Raw genomic sequence first — 19,290 nt, 5'->3', positions numbered from 1 at the left:
GGTGTAGAAATGTCCTTTATTAGCTTTGCACAGTTGTCAGCCGACAGAGAGCATTTTGGCTGCTGACACGTACGTGTAAGTTGATGTTATAATTGAAGACGGGGGAATAGGCATCTCTGTCAGGCGGAAAGCACTCTGCGTTAGTGTGTGTGTGTGTGTGTGTGTGTGTGTGTGTGTGTGTGTGTGTGTGTGTGTGTGTGTCTGACAGGTGAGGCGACACACAGTGAAATGGGATGAGAATGCAGAACACAACAACAGGTACAGTACTGCTTTCCCAATTAACAACTGTTAACAAGTTGACATAGCTGAAAACAAGCATCAGAGGACAATCTCTCTCTCTCTCTCTCATATATATATATATATATATATATATCTGTATATCTGTCTCTGTCTCTGTATCTGTCTCTCTCTCTCTCTCTGAGCTGTTGTAATAAGCCACTCAGGTTCTCTCACTGTGGGTAATGACATAGTGATCCTCTCAGACATACAGGACACTCTGGCCAGGCCCCATGCACCACTCACTCTGCATTTTGACTCTAAACGAGCATGCCAAGGGCCAGCCGCAACCTAGACACTGAGAAGACTATGGAAAGCAGTGCGACTGGAGTCTGTGAAAGCCACCTTCCCTCCATTTTGACTAAGAGCAAGAAGGAGAGCAGGTCACTAGCAATGTTCCCTGTAAGCTGCACAAGGGTGCACAGATCCCCGGGACTGCCACGCAGAAGAAATATCAGCCCACGTAGAGGAGCACGGTATTGAACTTCACTCAACTTCCTAGTTTTCCCCTTTAGTTAACACTTCCCTCTACTGTGCAAATTGGGATCGAATCAACGCAATATCAGCCACTTTCAATACAACATCCTGAAACAAAACGCAAGTGTTCTGCAGCCTCATCACATTTCACTGTGTGTCGCCTCACCTGTCAGACACATACACACACACACACACACACACACACACACACACACACACACACACACACACACACACACACAATAATGCAGAGTGCTTTCCACCTGACAGAGATGCCTATTCCCCCTCCTTCAATTATAACATCAACTTACACGTTGACATATCTGAAAACAAGCATTAGAGGACAAATAATGGCATTGTACATTCATCACACGCTTAACGGCCTGCTATGTTCCGTCCCTGTTTGATTCAGCCCTGTTCTCATCAGTCTGAAGTCTACCTTATCAAATATTAAGCAGCACATTAGGACTGCAACAGCTCCCTCTATGCTTTCTGCCTGTGACCACTAAACTGAGACTGAGGGTTGTGAAAACATTCTATTTACCAATGTCAGGCTAAACGCTTAGACATTGTGCTGTCTAGACTTGTCTACCCTGACAATACAAAGCAAGGCTGTAAATACACACACACACATGCAGTATTATCCCCCTCCCCCCCACACACATGCAGTATTATGCCCCTCCCCCCCACACACATGCAGTATTATCCCCCTCCCCCCCACACACATGCAGTATTATCCCCCTCCCCCCCACACACATGTAGTATTATCCCCCTCCCCCCCACACACATGCAGTATTATCCCCCTACCCCCCACACACATGCAGTATTATCCCCCTCCCCCTCACACACATGCAGTATTATCCCTCCCCCCCCCCACACATGCAGTATTATCCCCCTCCCCCCACACACATGCAGTATTATCCCCCCCCCCCACACACATGCAGTATTATCCCCCTCCCCCCCCACACATGCAGTATTATCCCCCTCCCCCACCACACATGCAGTATTATCCCCCCCCCCCCCACACATGCAGTATTATCCCCCTCCCCCCACACACATGCAGTATTATCCCCCTCCCCCCACACACACATGCAGTATTATCCCCCTCCCCCACACACACATGCAGTATTATCCCCCTCCCCCCCACACACATGCAGTATTATCCCCCTCCCCCCACACACATGCAGTATTATCCCCCTCCCCCCACACACACATGCAGTATTATCCCCTCCCCACACACACACATGCAGTATTATCCCCCTCCCCCCCACACACATGCAGTATTATCCCCCTCCCCCCACACACATGCAGTATTATCCCCCTCCCCCCACACACATGCAGTATTATCCCCCTCCCCACACACACACATGCAGTATTATCCCACTCCCCCCACACACACATGCAGTATTATCCCCCTCCCCCACACACACATGCAGTATTATCCCCCTCCCCCCCACACACATGCAGTATTATCCCCCTCCCCCACACACACATGCAGTATTATCCCCCTCCCCCACACACACACATGCAGTATTATCCCCCCCACACACACATGCAGTATTATCCCCCTCCCCACCCCCACACACATGCAGTATTATCCCCCTCCCCCCCCCACACACACATGCAGTATTATCCCCCTCCCCCACACACACACATGCAGTATTATCCCACTCCCCCACACACACATGCAGTATTATCCCCCTCCCCACACACACACACATGCAGTATTATCCCCCCTCCCCCACACACACACATGCAGTATTATCCCCCCCCCCCACACACACACATGCAGTATTATCCCCCTCCCCCACACACACACATGCAGTATTATCCCCCCTCCCCCACACACACACACATGCAGTATTATCCCCCTCCCCCCCCCCACACACACATGCAGTATTATCCCCTCCCCACACACACACACACATGCAGTATTATCCCCCCCACACACACACACATGCAGTATTATCCCCCTCCCCCACACACACACATGCAGTATTATCCCCCTCCCCCCACACACACATGCAGTATTATCCCCCTCCCCCCACACACACACACATGCAGTATTATCCCCCTCCCCCACACACACACATGCAGTATTATCCCCCTCCCCCCACACACACATGCAGTATTATCCCCTCCCCCACACACACACACATGCAGTATTATCCCCCTCCCCCACAAACACACACATGCATTATTATCCCCCTCCCCCCACACACACACATGCAGTATTATCCCCTCCCCCTACACACACATGCAGTATTATCCCCTCCCCCCACACACACATGCAGTATTATCCCCCTCCCCCCACACACACACATGCAGTATTATCCCCCCCCCCCACACACACACATGCAGTATTATCCCCCTCCCCCACACACACACACATGCAGTATTATCCCCCTCCCCCACACACACACATGCAGTATTATCCCCTCCCCCCCCCCACACACACATGCAGTATTATCCCCCTCCCCACACACACACACATGCAGTATTATCCCCCTCCCCCACACACACACACATGCATTATTATCCCCTCCCCCCACACACACACATGCATTATTATCCCCTCCCCCCCACACACATGCAGTATTATCCCCTCCCCCTACACACATGAAGTATTATCCCCCTCCCCCCCACACACATGCAGTATTATCCCCCTCCCCCCCACACACACACATGCAGTATTATCCCCCTCCCCCCACACACACACATGCAGTATTATCCCCCTCCCCCACACACACACATGCAGTATTATCCCCCTCCCCCCACACACACATGCAGTATTATCCCCCCTCCCCCCACACACACATGCAGTATTATCCCCCTCCCCCCACACACACACACATGCAGTATTATCCCCCCTCCCCCACACACACACATGCAGTATTATCCCCCCCCCCACAGACACACACACACATGCAGTATTATCCCCCTCCCCCCCACAAACACACACATGCAGTATTATCCCCCTCCCCCACACACACACATGCAGTATTATCCCTCCCCCCTACACACACATGCAGTATTATCCCCTCCCCCCCCACACACACATGCAGTATTATCCCCCTCCCCCCACACACACACACATGCAGTATTATCCCCCTCCCCCACACACACACATGCAGTATTATCCCCTCCCCCACACACACACACTGCAGTATTATCCCCCTCCCCCACACACACACATGCAGTATTATCCCCCTCCCCCCACACACACACATGCAGTATTATCCCCCTCCCACACACACACACACATGCAGTATTATCCCCCTCCCCCACACACACACATGCATTATTATCCCCTCCCCCCACACACACACATATGCAGTATTATCCCCTCCCCCCTACACACATGAAGTATTATCCCCTCCCCCTACACACATGAAGTATTATCCCCCTCCCCCACACACACATGCAGTATTATCCCCCTCCCCCACACACACACACATGCAGTATTATCCCCCTCCCCCCCACACACACATGCAGTATTATCCCCCTCCCCCCCACACACACATGCAGTATTATCCCCCTCCCCCCACACACACATGCAGTATTATCCCCCTCCCCCCCACACACACACATGCAGTATTATCCCCCTCCCCCACCACACACACATGCAGTATTATCCCCCCCCCACAGACACACACACACATGCGTGCACGCACTCACAAGTACATGCTGTGTCCTGGTGACAGCAATGTTTGTGACATTTCTTATTCAGTTCATGTGATGGACAGTAGCCTATTGATTGTGACTTTCCATAACTTCTGACCTCTACTGTCCTCCATAGGTAATACCAGGAACACAGAGAAGCTGACCTCTGACCTATTCCCTGTCCTCCGTAGGTAACATCAGGAACACAGAGAAGCTGACCTCTGACCTCTCCTGGCCTCCGTAGGTAACATCAGGAACACAGAGAAGCTGACCTCTGACCTCTCCTGTCCTCCGTAGGTAACATCAGGAACACAGAGAAGCTGACCTCTGACCTCTCCTGTCCTCCGTAGGTAACATCAGGAACACAGAGAAGCTGACCTCTGACCTCTCCTGTCCTCCGTAGGTAACATCAGGAACACAGAGAAGCTGACCTCTGACCTCTCCTGTCCTCCGTAGGTAACATCAGGAACACAGAGAAGCTGACCTCTGACCTCTCCTGTCCTCCGTAGGTAACATCAGGAACACAGAGTAGCTGACCTCTGACCTCTCCTGTCCTCCGTAGGTAACATCAGGAACACAGAGAAGCTGACCTCTGACCTGTCCTCCGTAGGTAACATCAGGAACACAGAGAAGCTTACCTCTGACCTCTCCTGTCCTCTTTAGGTAACATCAGGAACACAGAGAAGCTGAGCTTTGATAAGCAGCAACAGTATGAGGTCCTGGTCACAGCCTTCGACTGCGGACAGAAGAGATCCACAGAGAGTGTGGCGGTACACATCGACGTTAAACCTGTCTGCAAACCTGGCTGGCAAGGTGATTAGTATTAGGAGGGCTGAGCCGTGGGGGTTGTACATAGGGGTCTGTCTCACTGTCTTTCTGTGTCTCGCCTAATGCCTTTGATTCAGTTTGCTTAAAAACTGTCAGTGATCAGTGTCTCTGTCTTTTGAAGTATATTTATGTGGGTGGGTGTGCATGTCTCTCTCTCTCTCTCTCTCTCTCTCTCTCTCTCTCTCTCTCTCTCTCTCTCTCTCTCTCTCTCTCTCTCTCTCTTTGTGTGTCTTTCTCACTCCTTTGGGAAAGGGTTGTCAAATAGCTGCTGTAATCAACCCAGCTGATACAGCTCTTAACACCTGTTCACAAGTCAAGAATATCAGAACAGGAACATCACGAGACAGGAATATCACAAGACAGGAATATCACAAGACAGGAATATCACAACAGCAATATAACAAGACAGGAATATCACAAGACAGGAATATCACAAGACAGGAATATCACAACAGGAAGATAACAAGACAGGAATATCACAACAGGAATATAACAAGACAGGAATATCACAAGTCAGGCTACAGAAATACAGCAACAAGTGTTCACAGCGTTCATTGGGACTCCACTCACAAATATAAACAGGAATCCGAACGTCTAAGAACACACACACACACACACACACACACACACACACACACACACACACACACACACACACACACACAGAGCACAGAGGGAGGCCAGGGCTTATGTTGTGCAGGGTGACATTAGCCGCTCTCCCACGGCTCACAGTTAATCCTCTCTTTGAAAACAGTTTGCATTTTGTATTTCACAAATTAGGATTTTAAACGTTTCATTACAGGAAGAAGCTTCCCTCTCACTTCCCTCTGTGAGTGGACACTGATCCCTTTAGGCAGTGTCAAGAGGGAGACGGTGGTGTAAGAGACAAGGGGGGTGGAAAATGTCATGGTCAGGAATTATCAAAGGACATGTCGTATCACCAGTCTCCTGCACTCTTAGAAATAAAGGTGCTATCTAGAACCTAAAAGGGTTCTTTGGCTGTCCCCGAAAGATAACCCTTTGAAGAACCCTTTTTTGGTTCCAGGTAGAACTCTTTTTTTGGGTTCATGAAGAACCCTTTGCACAGAGGGGTTTACCTGGAACTAAAAAGGGTTAAACCTGGAACCAAAAATGGTTCTCATATGGGGACAGCCGAAAGAACCCTTTTGGAACCAGTGTAAAGTTGTGGCCAAAAGTTTTGAGAATGACACAAATTCTAATTTTCACAAAGTCTGCTGCCTCGGTGTCTTTAGATATTTTTGTCAGATGTTACTATGGAATACTGAAGTATAATTACAAGCATTTCATAAGTGTCAAAGGCTTTTATTGACAATTACATGAAGTTGATGCAAAGAGTCAATATTTGCAGTGTTGACCCTTCTTTTTCAAGACCTCTGCAATCTGCCCTGGCATGCTGTCAATTAACTTCTGGGCCACATCCTGACTGATGGCAGCCCATTCTTGCATAATCAATGCTTGGAGTTTGTCAGAATTTGTGGGGTTTTGTTTGTCCACCCGCCTATTGAGGATTGACCACAAATTCTCAATGGGATTAAGGTCTGGGGAGTTTCCTGGCCATGGACCCAAAATATCGATGCTTGTTCCCCGAGCCACTTAGTTATCACTTTTGCCTTATGGCAAGGTGCTCCATCATGCTGGAAAAGGCATTGTTCATCACCAAACTGTTCCTGGATGGTTGGGAGAAGTTGCTCTCGGAGGATGTGTTGGTACCATTCTTTATTCATGGCTGTGTTCTTAGGCAAAATTGTGAATGAATGGTCTCAGGATGCAACATGAATGGTCTCAGGATGCTTTACTGTTGGCATGACACAGGACTGATGGTAGCGCTCACTGTAACAAGGGTCATCTAAAGGGGACCAAGGTGCAGCGTGTAGAGTCCTCATATTTACTTTATTAATGAAACACTTAACAAAAACAGCAAAACGACCACTAACAGTTCCGTCAGGTAACACATACAAAACGGAAAACAACTACCCACAAAAACCCCATAGACAAACCCCAACTTAAATATGATCTCCAATTAGAGACAACACGAACCTTCTGCCTCTAATTGGAGATCATCAAAACTCAACCTAGAACTAGAAAACCAGAACAAAACATAGAAACAAAAAACATAGACTGCCCACCCATATCACACCCTGACCTAAATAAACAGAAAAACACAACTCTCCTAGGTCAGAGCGTGACAGTACCCCCCCCCCCCCAAAGGTGCGGACTCCCGGCCGCAAACCTGAGCCTATTGGGGAGGGTCCGGGTGGGCATCCATACTTGGCGGCGGCTCTGGTTCCGGGCGTAGAACCCCCCCCCGCCCACTGATCCCCCTGCTTCTGTGTGTCCGGAGGAATCAGGCCGTGGGTCATCGCCGGAGGCTCTGAAATGCCACCCACCATTGAAGACTCTGGGCTGCAGACCGCCGTTGAAGACTCTGGGCTGCGGACCGCCGCTGAAGACTCTGGGCTGCGGACCGCCGCTGAAGACTGGGCTGCAGACCGTCGCTGGAGGCTCCGGACTGAGGAGTGTCGCTGGAGGCTCAGGACGGAGAAGCGTCGCTGGAGGCTCCGGACTGGGAGGCATCATAATAGGTTCCGGACTAGTGATCGTTGCTGCTGGCTCCATGCCATGGATCATCTCTACAGGTTCCGCGCCATGGATCATCACTGGAGGCTTCTTACCATGGATTATTCCTACAGGCTTCGTGCCATGGTTTATCCCTACAGGCTCCGGAACATTTATAATCCCTCCAGGCTTTTTGCCAAGGATTATCTCTACAGGTTCCGGGCCATGGATTACCTCTGCAGGCTTCGTGCCATGGAACATCCCTACAGGCTCCGGGCCATGGATCATCACTAGAGGCTTAGTGCCATGGATCATCTCTATAGGCGTCGGACCATCGATTATCACTGGAGGCTTTGTACGTGGAGCTGGAATCGGTCTCACCGGACTGGGGAGACGCACTGAGGACCGAGTGCTCAAAGCAGGCACCGGCCGTACTGGGTTATGGATGCGCACTGGAGGGAGAGTACAAAGAACAGGCACAGGACGTACTGGATTCTGGAGGCGCACTGGAGGGAGAGCGCGAGGAGCAGGCACAGGACGTACTGGGCTATGGAGGCGCACTGGAGAGAGAGTGCGAGAGGCAGGCACATGCTCACCACAATAAGCACGGGGAGTAGACTCAGGCCTCACCCCTGGCCCAGCCAAACTACCCGTGTGTCCCCCCCAAAAAAATGTTTTGGGGCTGCCTCTCGTTCTTCCCAGGTAGGCTCCGATATCGCTCGATTACCTGGCCCCAAGTCCAGTTTCTCCTCTCCATCCACTCTTTATGTGACCAGGTGTCCATTTCTGCCTTGGCACGCCGCTTGATCCAATCATGGTGAGTAGTTCGGTAACGCGGGTCGTCTAAAGGTTACCAAGGCGCAACGTGTAGAGTGCTCATATTTACTTTATTAATGAAACACTTAACAAAAACAACAAAACGACCACCAACAGTTCTGTCAGGTAACACATACAAAACGGAAAACAACTACCCACAAAAACCCCATAGACAAACCCCAACTTAAATATGATCTCCAATTAGAGACAACACGAACCAGCTGCCTCTAATTGGAGATCATCAAAACTCAACCTAGAACTAGAAAACCAGAACAAAACATAGAAACAAAAAACATAGACTGCCCACCCATATTACATTTACATTACATTACATTTAAGTCATTTAGCAGACGCTCTTATCCAGAGCGACTTACAAATTGGTGCATTCACCTTATGATATCCAGTGGAACAACCACTTTGCAATAGTGCATCTAAATCTTTTAGGGGGGGGGTCAGAAGGATTACTTTATCCTATCCTAGGTATTCCTTAAAGAGGTGGGGTTTCAGGTGTCTCCGGAAGGTGGTGATTGACTCCGCTGTCCTGGCGTCGTGAGGGAGCTTGTTCCACCATATCACACCCTGACCTAAATAAACAGAAAAACACAACTCTCCTAGGTCAGAGTGTGACACTCACCTTGTCTTCTCCGGACAAGCTTTTTTCCGGATGCCCCAAACATTCGGAAAAGGGATTCATCAGAGAAAATGACTTAACCCCAGTCCTCAGCAGTCCAATCCCTGTACCTTTTGCAGAATATCAGTCTGTCCCTGATGTTTTTCCTGGAGAGAAGTGGCTTCTTTGCTGCCCTTCTTGACACCAGGCCATCCTCCAAAAGTCTTCGCCTCACTGTGCGTGCAGATGCACTCACACCTGCCTGCTGCCATTCCTGAGCAAGCTCTGTACTGGTGGTGCCCCGATCCCGCAGCTGAATCAACTTTAGGAGACGGTCCTGGCTCTTGCTGGACTTTCTTGGGCGCCCTAAAGCCTTCTTCACAACAATTGAACCGCTCTCCTTGAAGTTCTTGATGATCCAATAAATGGTTTATTTAGGTGCAATCTTACTGGCAGCAATATCCTTGCCTGTGAAGCCCTTTTTGTGCAAAGCAATGATGACGGCACGTGTTTCCTTGCAGGTAACCATGTTTGACAGAGGAATAACAATGATTCCAAGCACCACCCTCCTTCTGAAGCTTCCAGTCTGTTATTCGAACTCAATCAGCATGACAGAGGGATCTCCAGCCTTGTCCTCATCAACACTCACACCTGTGTTAACGAGAGGATCACTGACATGATGTCAGCTGGTCCTTTTGTGGCAGGGCTGAAATGCAGTGGAAATGTTTTTGGGGGATTCAGTTCATTTGCATGGCAAAGAGGGACTTTGCAATTAATTGCAATTCATCTGATCACTCTTCATAACATTCTGGAGTATATGCAAATTGCCATCATACAAACTGAGGCAGCAGGCTTTGTGAAAATTAATATTTGTATCATTCTCAAAACCTTTTGGCCACGACTGTACTACAACAACAATGTCATGTTAATGTAGTCCCCTTGTCAATTTATAAGGGTTATACATCTCTCAAAAGTCCTTGTTCGATCTGTCAGAGAGCCCTGGCATAAAAGTAACAGAACAATAACATGTCCTTAAGAGAGGAGAAGAGAGAGAGTGATTGAGAGAGAGAAGAAGATGGAGAGAATGAAAGAAAGATTGTGGTGAAGAGGGAGGAGGAGGAAGTATTGCCAGCCTAAAGCACAATCTGAACTTTTTAAACATCCCCTCATTTCCACTTGCTCTCTCCCTCTCGTTCTTGCTGTCCTGGAAGATCTCTCTGAGTTGGAGCAGTCGGGAAAACACACACAAACAAGCACACACACACACACACACACACACACACACACACACACACACACACACACACACACACACACACACACACACACACACACACACACACACACACACACACACACACACACACACACTCCAGACAACCACTTCTGTTTTCTATTACAGCTGCTGTTTTCACTCCTCTCCTAGTCCATCTCTCCATCCCTCCATCCCCCCACCTCTCTCCCTCTCCAGTCAGTCACAGAAACAGTAATGCTTAACGTGGGTCACTAACATCTAGTTATCATCCATAAATAGGCCGTGTGACCCTGCGTGCGTGTGAGTACGGCTGTATTTGTGTGTGAGAGAGAAGAGAACGTCCTCTGCAGGTGACTGTGTGAGATAGAGTTCAAGCTATTTTTCTGTGTCTATGCACATCTGAACTTTCACATCATTACCATGCGTCCGTCCGTCCGTCCGTCCGTCTGTCTGTCCCCATAATGACACATGTTCTAGTCCCTGTAAACCACTGATAGATGTCCCAGACACCACAGGCATCACTGACAGCAGATTGTCATATTGCAGATACACACCAAAAACACATCTGCATATTCAGCCATAACCCATGGTTTATCCTCATCCTTTGTTGTAGTGGCTGTTTGTTCTAAGCTTTGTTGCACACTTCCCCATCAGCCATGGTGATTCTGCCCTCTTCACCCCAGAATGAAACCTGACCCTACGGGTGCTGCATAATAAATCAAGGTGATGGGTGTTCATATTTGTGTCCCATCTGCAAAGGATGTATTCAGCAATGATAATAACATGGAAGGGTAAAATAGGATATTTATTTTGGTTGATTGCTGTTCATTGTAGGATTTGAAATGTTTGCTTTGGGTGTATTTCAGTGTAACTTTTGACTGTAAGAAACTGGGTGGAAATAATGTAGAAATCAAAGTTATGTCTAGACCAAGCATCTTAGCTCAGAAGGAAGTCTGAGAGGCATTTTCTCTTCCTGAGAATGGGAAAACTATTGTCTGGCAAGCTGTTTCAGAAACCTCTTAAAGCCAATCAGATTGGTAGGCTGGCCTTGGGCACTGGACCTGATAAGAGGAGGAAGATAATTAATTTTAAAAAAGGGGAAGAAGGAAAGGAAGAAATAAATGACTTGGCTCTTCTTCTTCTTCTTATCCTGTCCTCCTCCTTCCTTCCTCTCTTCTGACACTGCGGTGTGACTTGTCTGGCTCTTTTCCTCTCTTTTTCTTTCTCTTTCTTTCTCTTTCTCTGTCTTTTCCCCCCTCTCTCTCACAGTCTCTGTCTTTCTCTTTCTCACACTCTTTCTCTCTCTCTCTCGCTCTCTCACTCTCTCTCTTTTAGGGCTGTAGAAAAGCAAAAACAAGCAAAAATGACTTGGCTGCTGTAGGTTGATTCACCTCAGTCGATCTACAAACAGCTAGCCTATTAGCTATACAGTGGTACAGTATATACCCCTGTGATAATGGATCACACTGACATGTAGCATCTTTCAACGAAATGAAAACGTACAACATTTTTAGAACTGTATGTTTGCATTTTGATAGCATTTTAATATAGACCTATAGGGAAAATACGTCATGTGCATGTTGAAAAATATATATATTTTGTTTGATAAAAGTAGTATAGATTTTCTCTATATATTTATATTCCAGACTGTCCTTCTGATACTGCTTGTTCTCACATGTATTATTATTATTTATTGTGTTTTTGTTGTATTGTGTGTATTGTTTTGTATTGCTAGATATTACTGAACTGTTGGAGCTTGCTAGATAACACAAGCATTTCGCTGCACCTGCGATAACATCTGCAAATCTGTGTACACGACCAATAAACTTTGATTTGATTTACCGTCAGCTAGCCACTGACATATCTATAAGCGACTACTTACCATCCGTGCACACATTCTCAGAGAGTCGGTTTTTGTTTGTTTGGGGGACGTCTGTATCCATGGCAGGAATCGTGGGACGGTTTTAGAATTAACTTTTGTCCGGAATCTCACAAACACACTGTCATCAGCATCTCAAGTTGTTTACTTGAGCCCACTGCGAGCTGGGGTAGTTTGTCTCACATCTCAGGCCCTGAGAAAGTGGTGAATGTACTGCTAAAAAGGCAAATCCCGGGGACGCAGGCGAACATAACAAACAAGCCACTGTTCATGATTCCATTCGTTCAGAGAGGCAGACGCGATTAGAACTCAGTCACATCAAGAATGTAAGCGTTCGGGGGTTTCATCAATGCTGGGAGCAATACTTAGATGTTGACCCGTAACTGATATTCTATATTGTGTACAAAATGCTGTACATATATACAGTATAGTCAAAAGTTTGGACACACCTACTCATTCAAGGGTTTTTCTTTATTTTTACAATTTTCTACATTCTAGAAAATTTGTGAAGATGTCAAAACAATGAAATAACACACAAGGAATAATGTGGTAAACTAAAAATTAAACAAATCAAAATATATTTAAGCCCAAATAAATGCTTCCAAGAGTTCAAGTAACAGACACATCTCAACATCGATTGTTCAGAGGAGACTGCATGAATCAGGCCTTCATGGTCGAATTGCTGCAAAGAAACCACTACTAAAGGACACCAATAATAAGAAGAGACTTGCTTGGGCCAAGAAACATGAGCAATGGACATTAGACTGGTGGAAATCTGTCCTTTGGTCTGATGAGTCCAAATGCGCATTTTTTTGTTCCAACCGCCGTGTCTTTGTGAGACGCAGAGTAGGTGAATGGATGATCTCCGCCTGTGTGGTTCCCACCGTGAAACATGGAGGAGGAGGTGTGATGGTGTGGGGCTGGTGATGTCTGTGATTTATTTAGAATTCAAGGCACACTTAACCAGCAGGGCTGCCACAGCATTCTGCAGAGATTAGCCATCCCATCTGGTTTGCACTTAGTTGGACTATTATTTGTTTTTCAACAGGACAATGACCAGAAACACACCTCCAGGCTGTGTAAGGGCTATTTGACTGAGGAGAGTGATGGAGTGCTGCATCAGATGACCCGACCTCAAGCTAATTGAGATGGTTTGGGATGAGTTGGAGTGAAGCAGCCAGCAAGTGCTCAGCATATGTGGGAACTCCTTCAAGACTGTTTGAAAAGCATTCCAGGTGAAGCTGGTCGAGAGAATGCCAGCTTTTCACAATGCCAGTGTGAAAAGCTGTCATCAAGGCAAAGGGTGGCTACTTTGAAGAATCTCAAATGTAAAATATATTTTGATTTGTTTAACACTTTTTTGGTTACTACATGATTCCATATGTTATTTCATACTTTTCATGTCTTCACCAATATTCTACAATGTAGAAAATAGTTAAAATAAAGAAAAACCCTTGAATGAGTAGGTGTGTCCAAACTTTTGACTGGTACTGTATATAAAAAAAATGAGAGAGGTGTCGGTGTCCTCGGTGTCCTCATATGTAGTTACGGCCACGCTCTCTGTCTCTCTCTCTCTCTGATTAAGAGGTCTGATAAGGCTATGTAGTTCTCCCAGACACCACACACTCTCTGGCCTCTTATCAACTCTCCTCTCAATTCAACTCTCTCTATCCTCTAGTAGTGTGAGGACACACTGAAGGAAGACAAGGGCTGTCTGTTAGATCTGTTATTTTTTATTTTATTTCACCTTTATTTAACCAGGTAGGCTAGTTGAGAACAAGTTCTCATTTACAACTGCAACCTGGCCAAGATAAAGCAAAGCAGTGCAACACAAACAACAACACAGAGTTACACATGGAATAAACAAACATTCAGTCAATAACACAAGAGAAAAGTCTATATACAGTGTGTGCAAATGAGGTAAGATAAGGGAGGAAAGGCATTAAATAGGCCATAGTGGCAAAATAATTACAATTGAACAATTAAACACTGGAGTGATAGATGTGCAGAAAATGAATGTGTAAGTAGAGATACTGGGGTGTAAAGGAGCAACAACAAAAAAACTGTATGGGGATGAGGTAGTTGGATGGGCTATTTACAGATGGGCTATGTACAGGTGCAGTGATCTGTGAGCTGCTCTGACAGCTGGTGCTTATTTCAGTCTCCAGCTTCAGAGATTTTTGCAATTCGTTCCAGTCATTGGCAGCAGAGAACTGGAAGGAAAGGCGGCCAAAGGAGAAATTGGCTTTGGGGTTGACCAGTGAAATATACCTGCTGGAGCGCGTGCTACGGGTGGGTGCTGCTATGGTGACCAGTGAGCTGAGATAAAGCGGGGCTTTACCTAGCAAAGACGTATAGATGACCTGGAGCCAGTGGGTTTGGCTACGAATATGAAGCAAGGGCCAGCCAACGAGAGCATACAGGTCGCAGTGGTGGGTAGTATATGGGGCTTTGGTGACAAAACGGATGGCACTGTGATAGACTGCATCCAACTTGCTGAGTAGAGTGTTGGAGGTTATTTTGTAAATGACATCGCCGAAGTCAAGGATCGGCAGGATAGTCAGTTTTATGAGGGTATGTTTGGCAGCATGAGTGAAGGATGCTTTGTTGCGAAATAGGAAGCCGATTCTAGATTTAATTTTGAGTTGGAGTTGCTTAATGTCAGTCTGGAAGGAGAGTTTACAATCTAATCAGACACCTAGGTGTTTGTAGTTGTCCACATATTCTAAGTCAGAACCGTCCAGAGTAGTGATGCTGGACTGGCGGGCAGGTGCGGGCAGCGATCGGTTGAAGAGCATGCATTTAGTTTTACTTGCATTTAAGAGCAGTTGGCGGCCACGGAAGGAGAGTTGTATGACATTGAAGCTTGTCTGGAGGTTAGTTAAAACCTCTTACATCTAGACGTTCCGCTAGCGGAACACCTGCTCCAATATCCAATGGTGGGCGTGGCGCGAAATACAAATTCCTCGAAAATCCGAAAACTTCCATTTTTCAAACATGACTATTTTACACCATTTTAGAGACAAGACTCTCCTTTATCTAACCACACTGTCCGATTTCAAAAAGGCTTTACAGTGAAAGCAAAACATTAGATTATGTCAGCAGAGTATCCAGCCAGAAATAATCAGACACCCATTTTTCAAGCTAGCATATAATGTCACAAAAAACAAAACCACAGCTAAATGCAGCACTAACCTTTGATGATCTTCATCATATGCCACTCCTAGGACATTATGTTATACAATACATGCATGTTTTGTTCAATCAAGTTCATATTTATATCAAAAACCAGCTTTTTAAATTAACATGTGACGTTCAGAACTAGCATTCCCACCGAACACTTCCGGTGAATTTACTAAATTACTCACGATAAACGTTCACAAAAAACATAACAATTATTTTAAGAATTATAGATACAGAACTCCTTTATGCAATCGCGGTGTCCGATTTTAAAATAGCTTTTCAGTGAAAGCACATTTTGCAATATTCTGAGTAGATAGCCCGGCCATCATGGCTAGCTATTTTGACACCCACCAAGTTTGGTACTCACCAAACTCAGATTTACTATAAGAACAATTGGATTACCTTTGCTGTTCTTTGTCAGAATGCACTCCCAGGACTTCTACTTCAATTACAAATGTTGGTTTGGTTCCAAATAATCCATAGTTATATCCAAATAGCGGCGTTTTGTTGTGCGTTCAAGACACTATCCGAAGGGTAAAGAAGGGTGACTTGCCCGGCGCGTTTCGTGACAAAAAATGTCATAATATTCCATTACTGTACTTCGAAGCATGTCAAACGATGTTTAAAATCAATTTTTATGTGATTTTTCTCGTAAAAAAAGCGATAATATTCCGACCGGGAAACCCTGTTTTCATTCAAAGACTGAAAATAAAAACATGGAGTCGTCTAGTGCACGCGCGGGCCGTCTCATTGTTCTCAGATCGACCACTTACCAAATGCGCTACTGTTTTTCAGCCATGGCCTGCAAAGTCATCATTAAACGTTCTGGCGCCTTCTGAGAGCCTATGGGAGCGTTAGAAAATGTCACGTTACAGCAGAGATCCCCTGTTTTGGATAGAGATGATCAAGAAGGCCAAGAAATAGTCAGAGAGGGCGCTTCCTGTTTGGAATCTTCTCAGGTTTTGGCCTGCCAAATGAGTTCTGTTATACTCACAGACACCATTCAAACAGTTTTAGAAACTTTGGAGTGTTTTCTATCCAAAGCTAATAATTATATGCATATTCTAGTTTCTGGGCAGGAGTAATAATCAGATTAAATCGGGTACGTTTTTTATCCGGCCGTGAAAATACTGCCCCCTATCCATAACAAGTTAACACAGTGTCCAAAGAAGGGCCAGAAGTATACAGAATGGTTTCGTCTGCATAGAGGTGGATCAGAGAATCACCAGCAGCACATCATTGATGTATACAGAGAAGAGAGTCAGCCCGAGAATTGAACCCTGTGGCACCCCCATAGAGACTCTAGAAGAGAAAGAAACGCACACCTATTAAGGCGAGGTGCTGGCTAGCGGAGTAGGAGCTCTAGGAGCTCAGATGCAAAAATGTAATATCCAACGTTTCGACAGCCAAGCTGTCTTCATCAGGGTATCATCACAAACACTGTGAGATGACTCGTTTATATAGTGTCAAAAGACACACAGGTGTCTGTAATCATGGCCAAGTGTGGCCTAATATCATTGGTTAATTCTCAAATATAAAAATGGCATACAAAGAACAGCATACAAAAAAACAAATGGATAGCATACGATCATAGATTCATTTTAGACTACACAAGCTTACAAACAATTACAATGGCAAAGTCACAATAATCTCAAGAATGGCTTAAGATCAAAGTCTATGTTGAGACCGAAGGGTGCAAGGGTCTTTAAGTTAAAGATCCAGGCAGCCTCTCGTTTTAACAATAAATTATCAAGGTCACCCCCTCTCCTAGGGAGGGTGACATGTTCGATTGCAATAGAACGCAGAGACGAAATCGAGTGGTTTGCTTCCAAAAAGTGGGCCGCAACTGGGTTTTGGCTGTAGGGCAAACTGTTTTTCAAGGGAAGTGGGCGACAACTGTCAGCCCTCAACAAACTGTTACGATCAGTAGGTTTCCTATAAAGATCAGTGTATAGAACATTATTTTCACACAAGATCAGAAGATCAAGAAAACTGATTTGACGTGTATCAGATTGCATAGTAATTCTCAAATGTTCAGAACAGGAGTTAAGAAAAGCATGGAATGCCTGGAGCTGTTTTGCATCACCCCTTCATAGAACAAAAATATCATCAATATACCGTTTCCAAATAATGATGTAAGGCAAGAAAACATTTTTGAGGATTGAAAATAGACTGTTTCTCCATGTAACCCACATACAAATTAGCATAGTTAGGAGCCATGGGGGATCCCATAGCAGTACCCTTCGTCTGAATAAAGAAATCATTTAGAAACGTGAAATAGTTATGTGTGAGTACTGCTTTTCTTAACTCCTGTTCTGAACATTTGAGAATTACTATTACTGCCATGGTGAGGAAAGCACTTTTAAAGAATAACCAGGCATCCTCTACTGATGGAATGAGGTCAATATCCTTCCAGGATACCCGGGCCAGGTCGATTAGAAAGGCCTACTCACTGAAGTGTTTTAGGGAGCGTTTGACAGTGATGAGGGGTGGTCGTTTGACCGCAGACCCATTACGGACGCAGGCAATGAGGCAGTGATCGCTGAGATCCTGGTTGAAGACAGCAGAGGTGTATTTGGAGGGCAGGTTGGTCAGGATGATATCTATGAGGGTGCCCGTGTTTACGGATTTGGTGTTGTACCTGGTAGGTTCATTGATAATTTGTGTGAGATTGAGGGCATCCAGCTTAAATTGTAGGACAGCCGGGGTGTTAAGCATGTTTCAGTTTAGGTCACCTAGCAGCACGAGCTCTGAAGGTAGATGAGGGGCAATCAATTCACATATGGTGTCCAGGGCACAGCTGGGGGCAGAAGGTGGTCTATAGCAAGCTGCAACGGTGAAAGACTTGTTTCTGGAAAGGTGACATTTTAAAAGTAGAAGCTCAAATTGTTTGGGCACAGACCTGGATAGTATGACAGGACTCTCTTGGCTATCTCTGCAGTAGATTGCAACTCCGCCCCCTTTGGCAGTTCTATCTTGTCGGAAAATGTTATAGTTAGGGATGTATATTTCAGGGTTTTTGGTGGCCTTCCTAATCCAGGATTCAGACATGGCTAGGACATCCGTGTTGGCAGAGTGTGCTAAAGCAGTGAATAAAACAAGCTTAGGGAGGAGGCTACTGATGTTAACATGCATGAAACCAAGGCTTTTACAGTTATAGAAGTCAACAAATGAGTGTGCCTGGGGAATGGGAGTGGAGCTAGGCACTGCAGGGCCTGGATTAACCTCTACATCACCAGAGGGACAGAGGAGGAATAGGATAAGGGTACGGCTAAAGTCTATAAGAACTAGTCGTCTAGAGCGTTCGGAACAGAGAGTAAAAGGAGCAGGTTTCTGGGTACGGAAGTATAGAATCAAGGCATAATGTACAGACAAGGGTATGGTAGGATGTGAATACAGTGGAGGTAAACCTAGGCATTGAGTGACGATGAGAAAGGTATTGTCTCTAGAGACCATTTAAACCAGGTGAGATCACCGCATGTGTGGGAGGTGGAACAAAAGGGTTAGCTAAGGCATATTGAGCAGGGCTGGAGACTCTACAGTGAAATAAGACAATAATCACTATCCAAAACAGCAATGGACAAGGCATATTGACATTAGGGAGAGGCATGCGTAGCCTAGTGATCATGGAGTCTAGTAAGTAGCTAGGCGGGCTGGAGATTAGCCCTCTAGCCTGTCTCAGAGACGGACTGATTGAGAAATGATGGATGAGAAAGGGGAACAGTG

The 19,290-nt window shown here is 46.1% G+C and overlaps 1 protein-coding gene across 1 annotated transcript in view; it reads left to right on the top strand.

Moving 5' to 3' along the window:
- LOC106591008 (calsyntenin-2) overlaps nucleotides 1-19,290 on the top strand; it is a 535,394-nt gene that overhangs the window by 354,865 nt on the left and 161,239 nt on the right. The window contains exon 5 of the mRNA XM_045703938.1: nucleotides 5,080-5,229. Coding sequence (XP_045559894.1) covers nucleotides 5,080-5,229 — 150 coding nt within the window. The remainder of the gene's footprint in view (nucleotides 1-5,079; nucleotides 5,230-19,290) is intronic.

Source organism: Salmo salar, chromosome ssa20, assembly GCF_905237065.1.
Source record: "Salmo salar chromosome ssa20, Ssal_v3.1, whole genome shotgun sequence".
Classification (NCBI taxonomy): Eukaryota; Metazoa; Chordata; class Actinopteri; order Salmoniformes; family Salmonidae; genus Salmo; species Salmo salar.
This window is presented reverse-complemented; position numbering and strand designations above follow the sequence as displayed.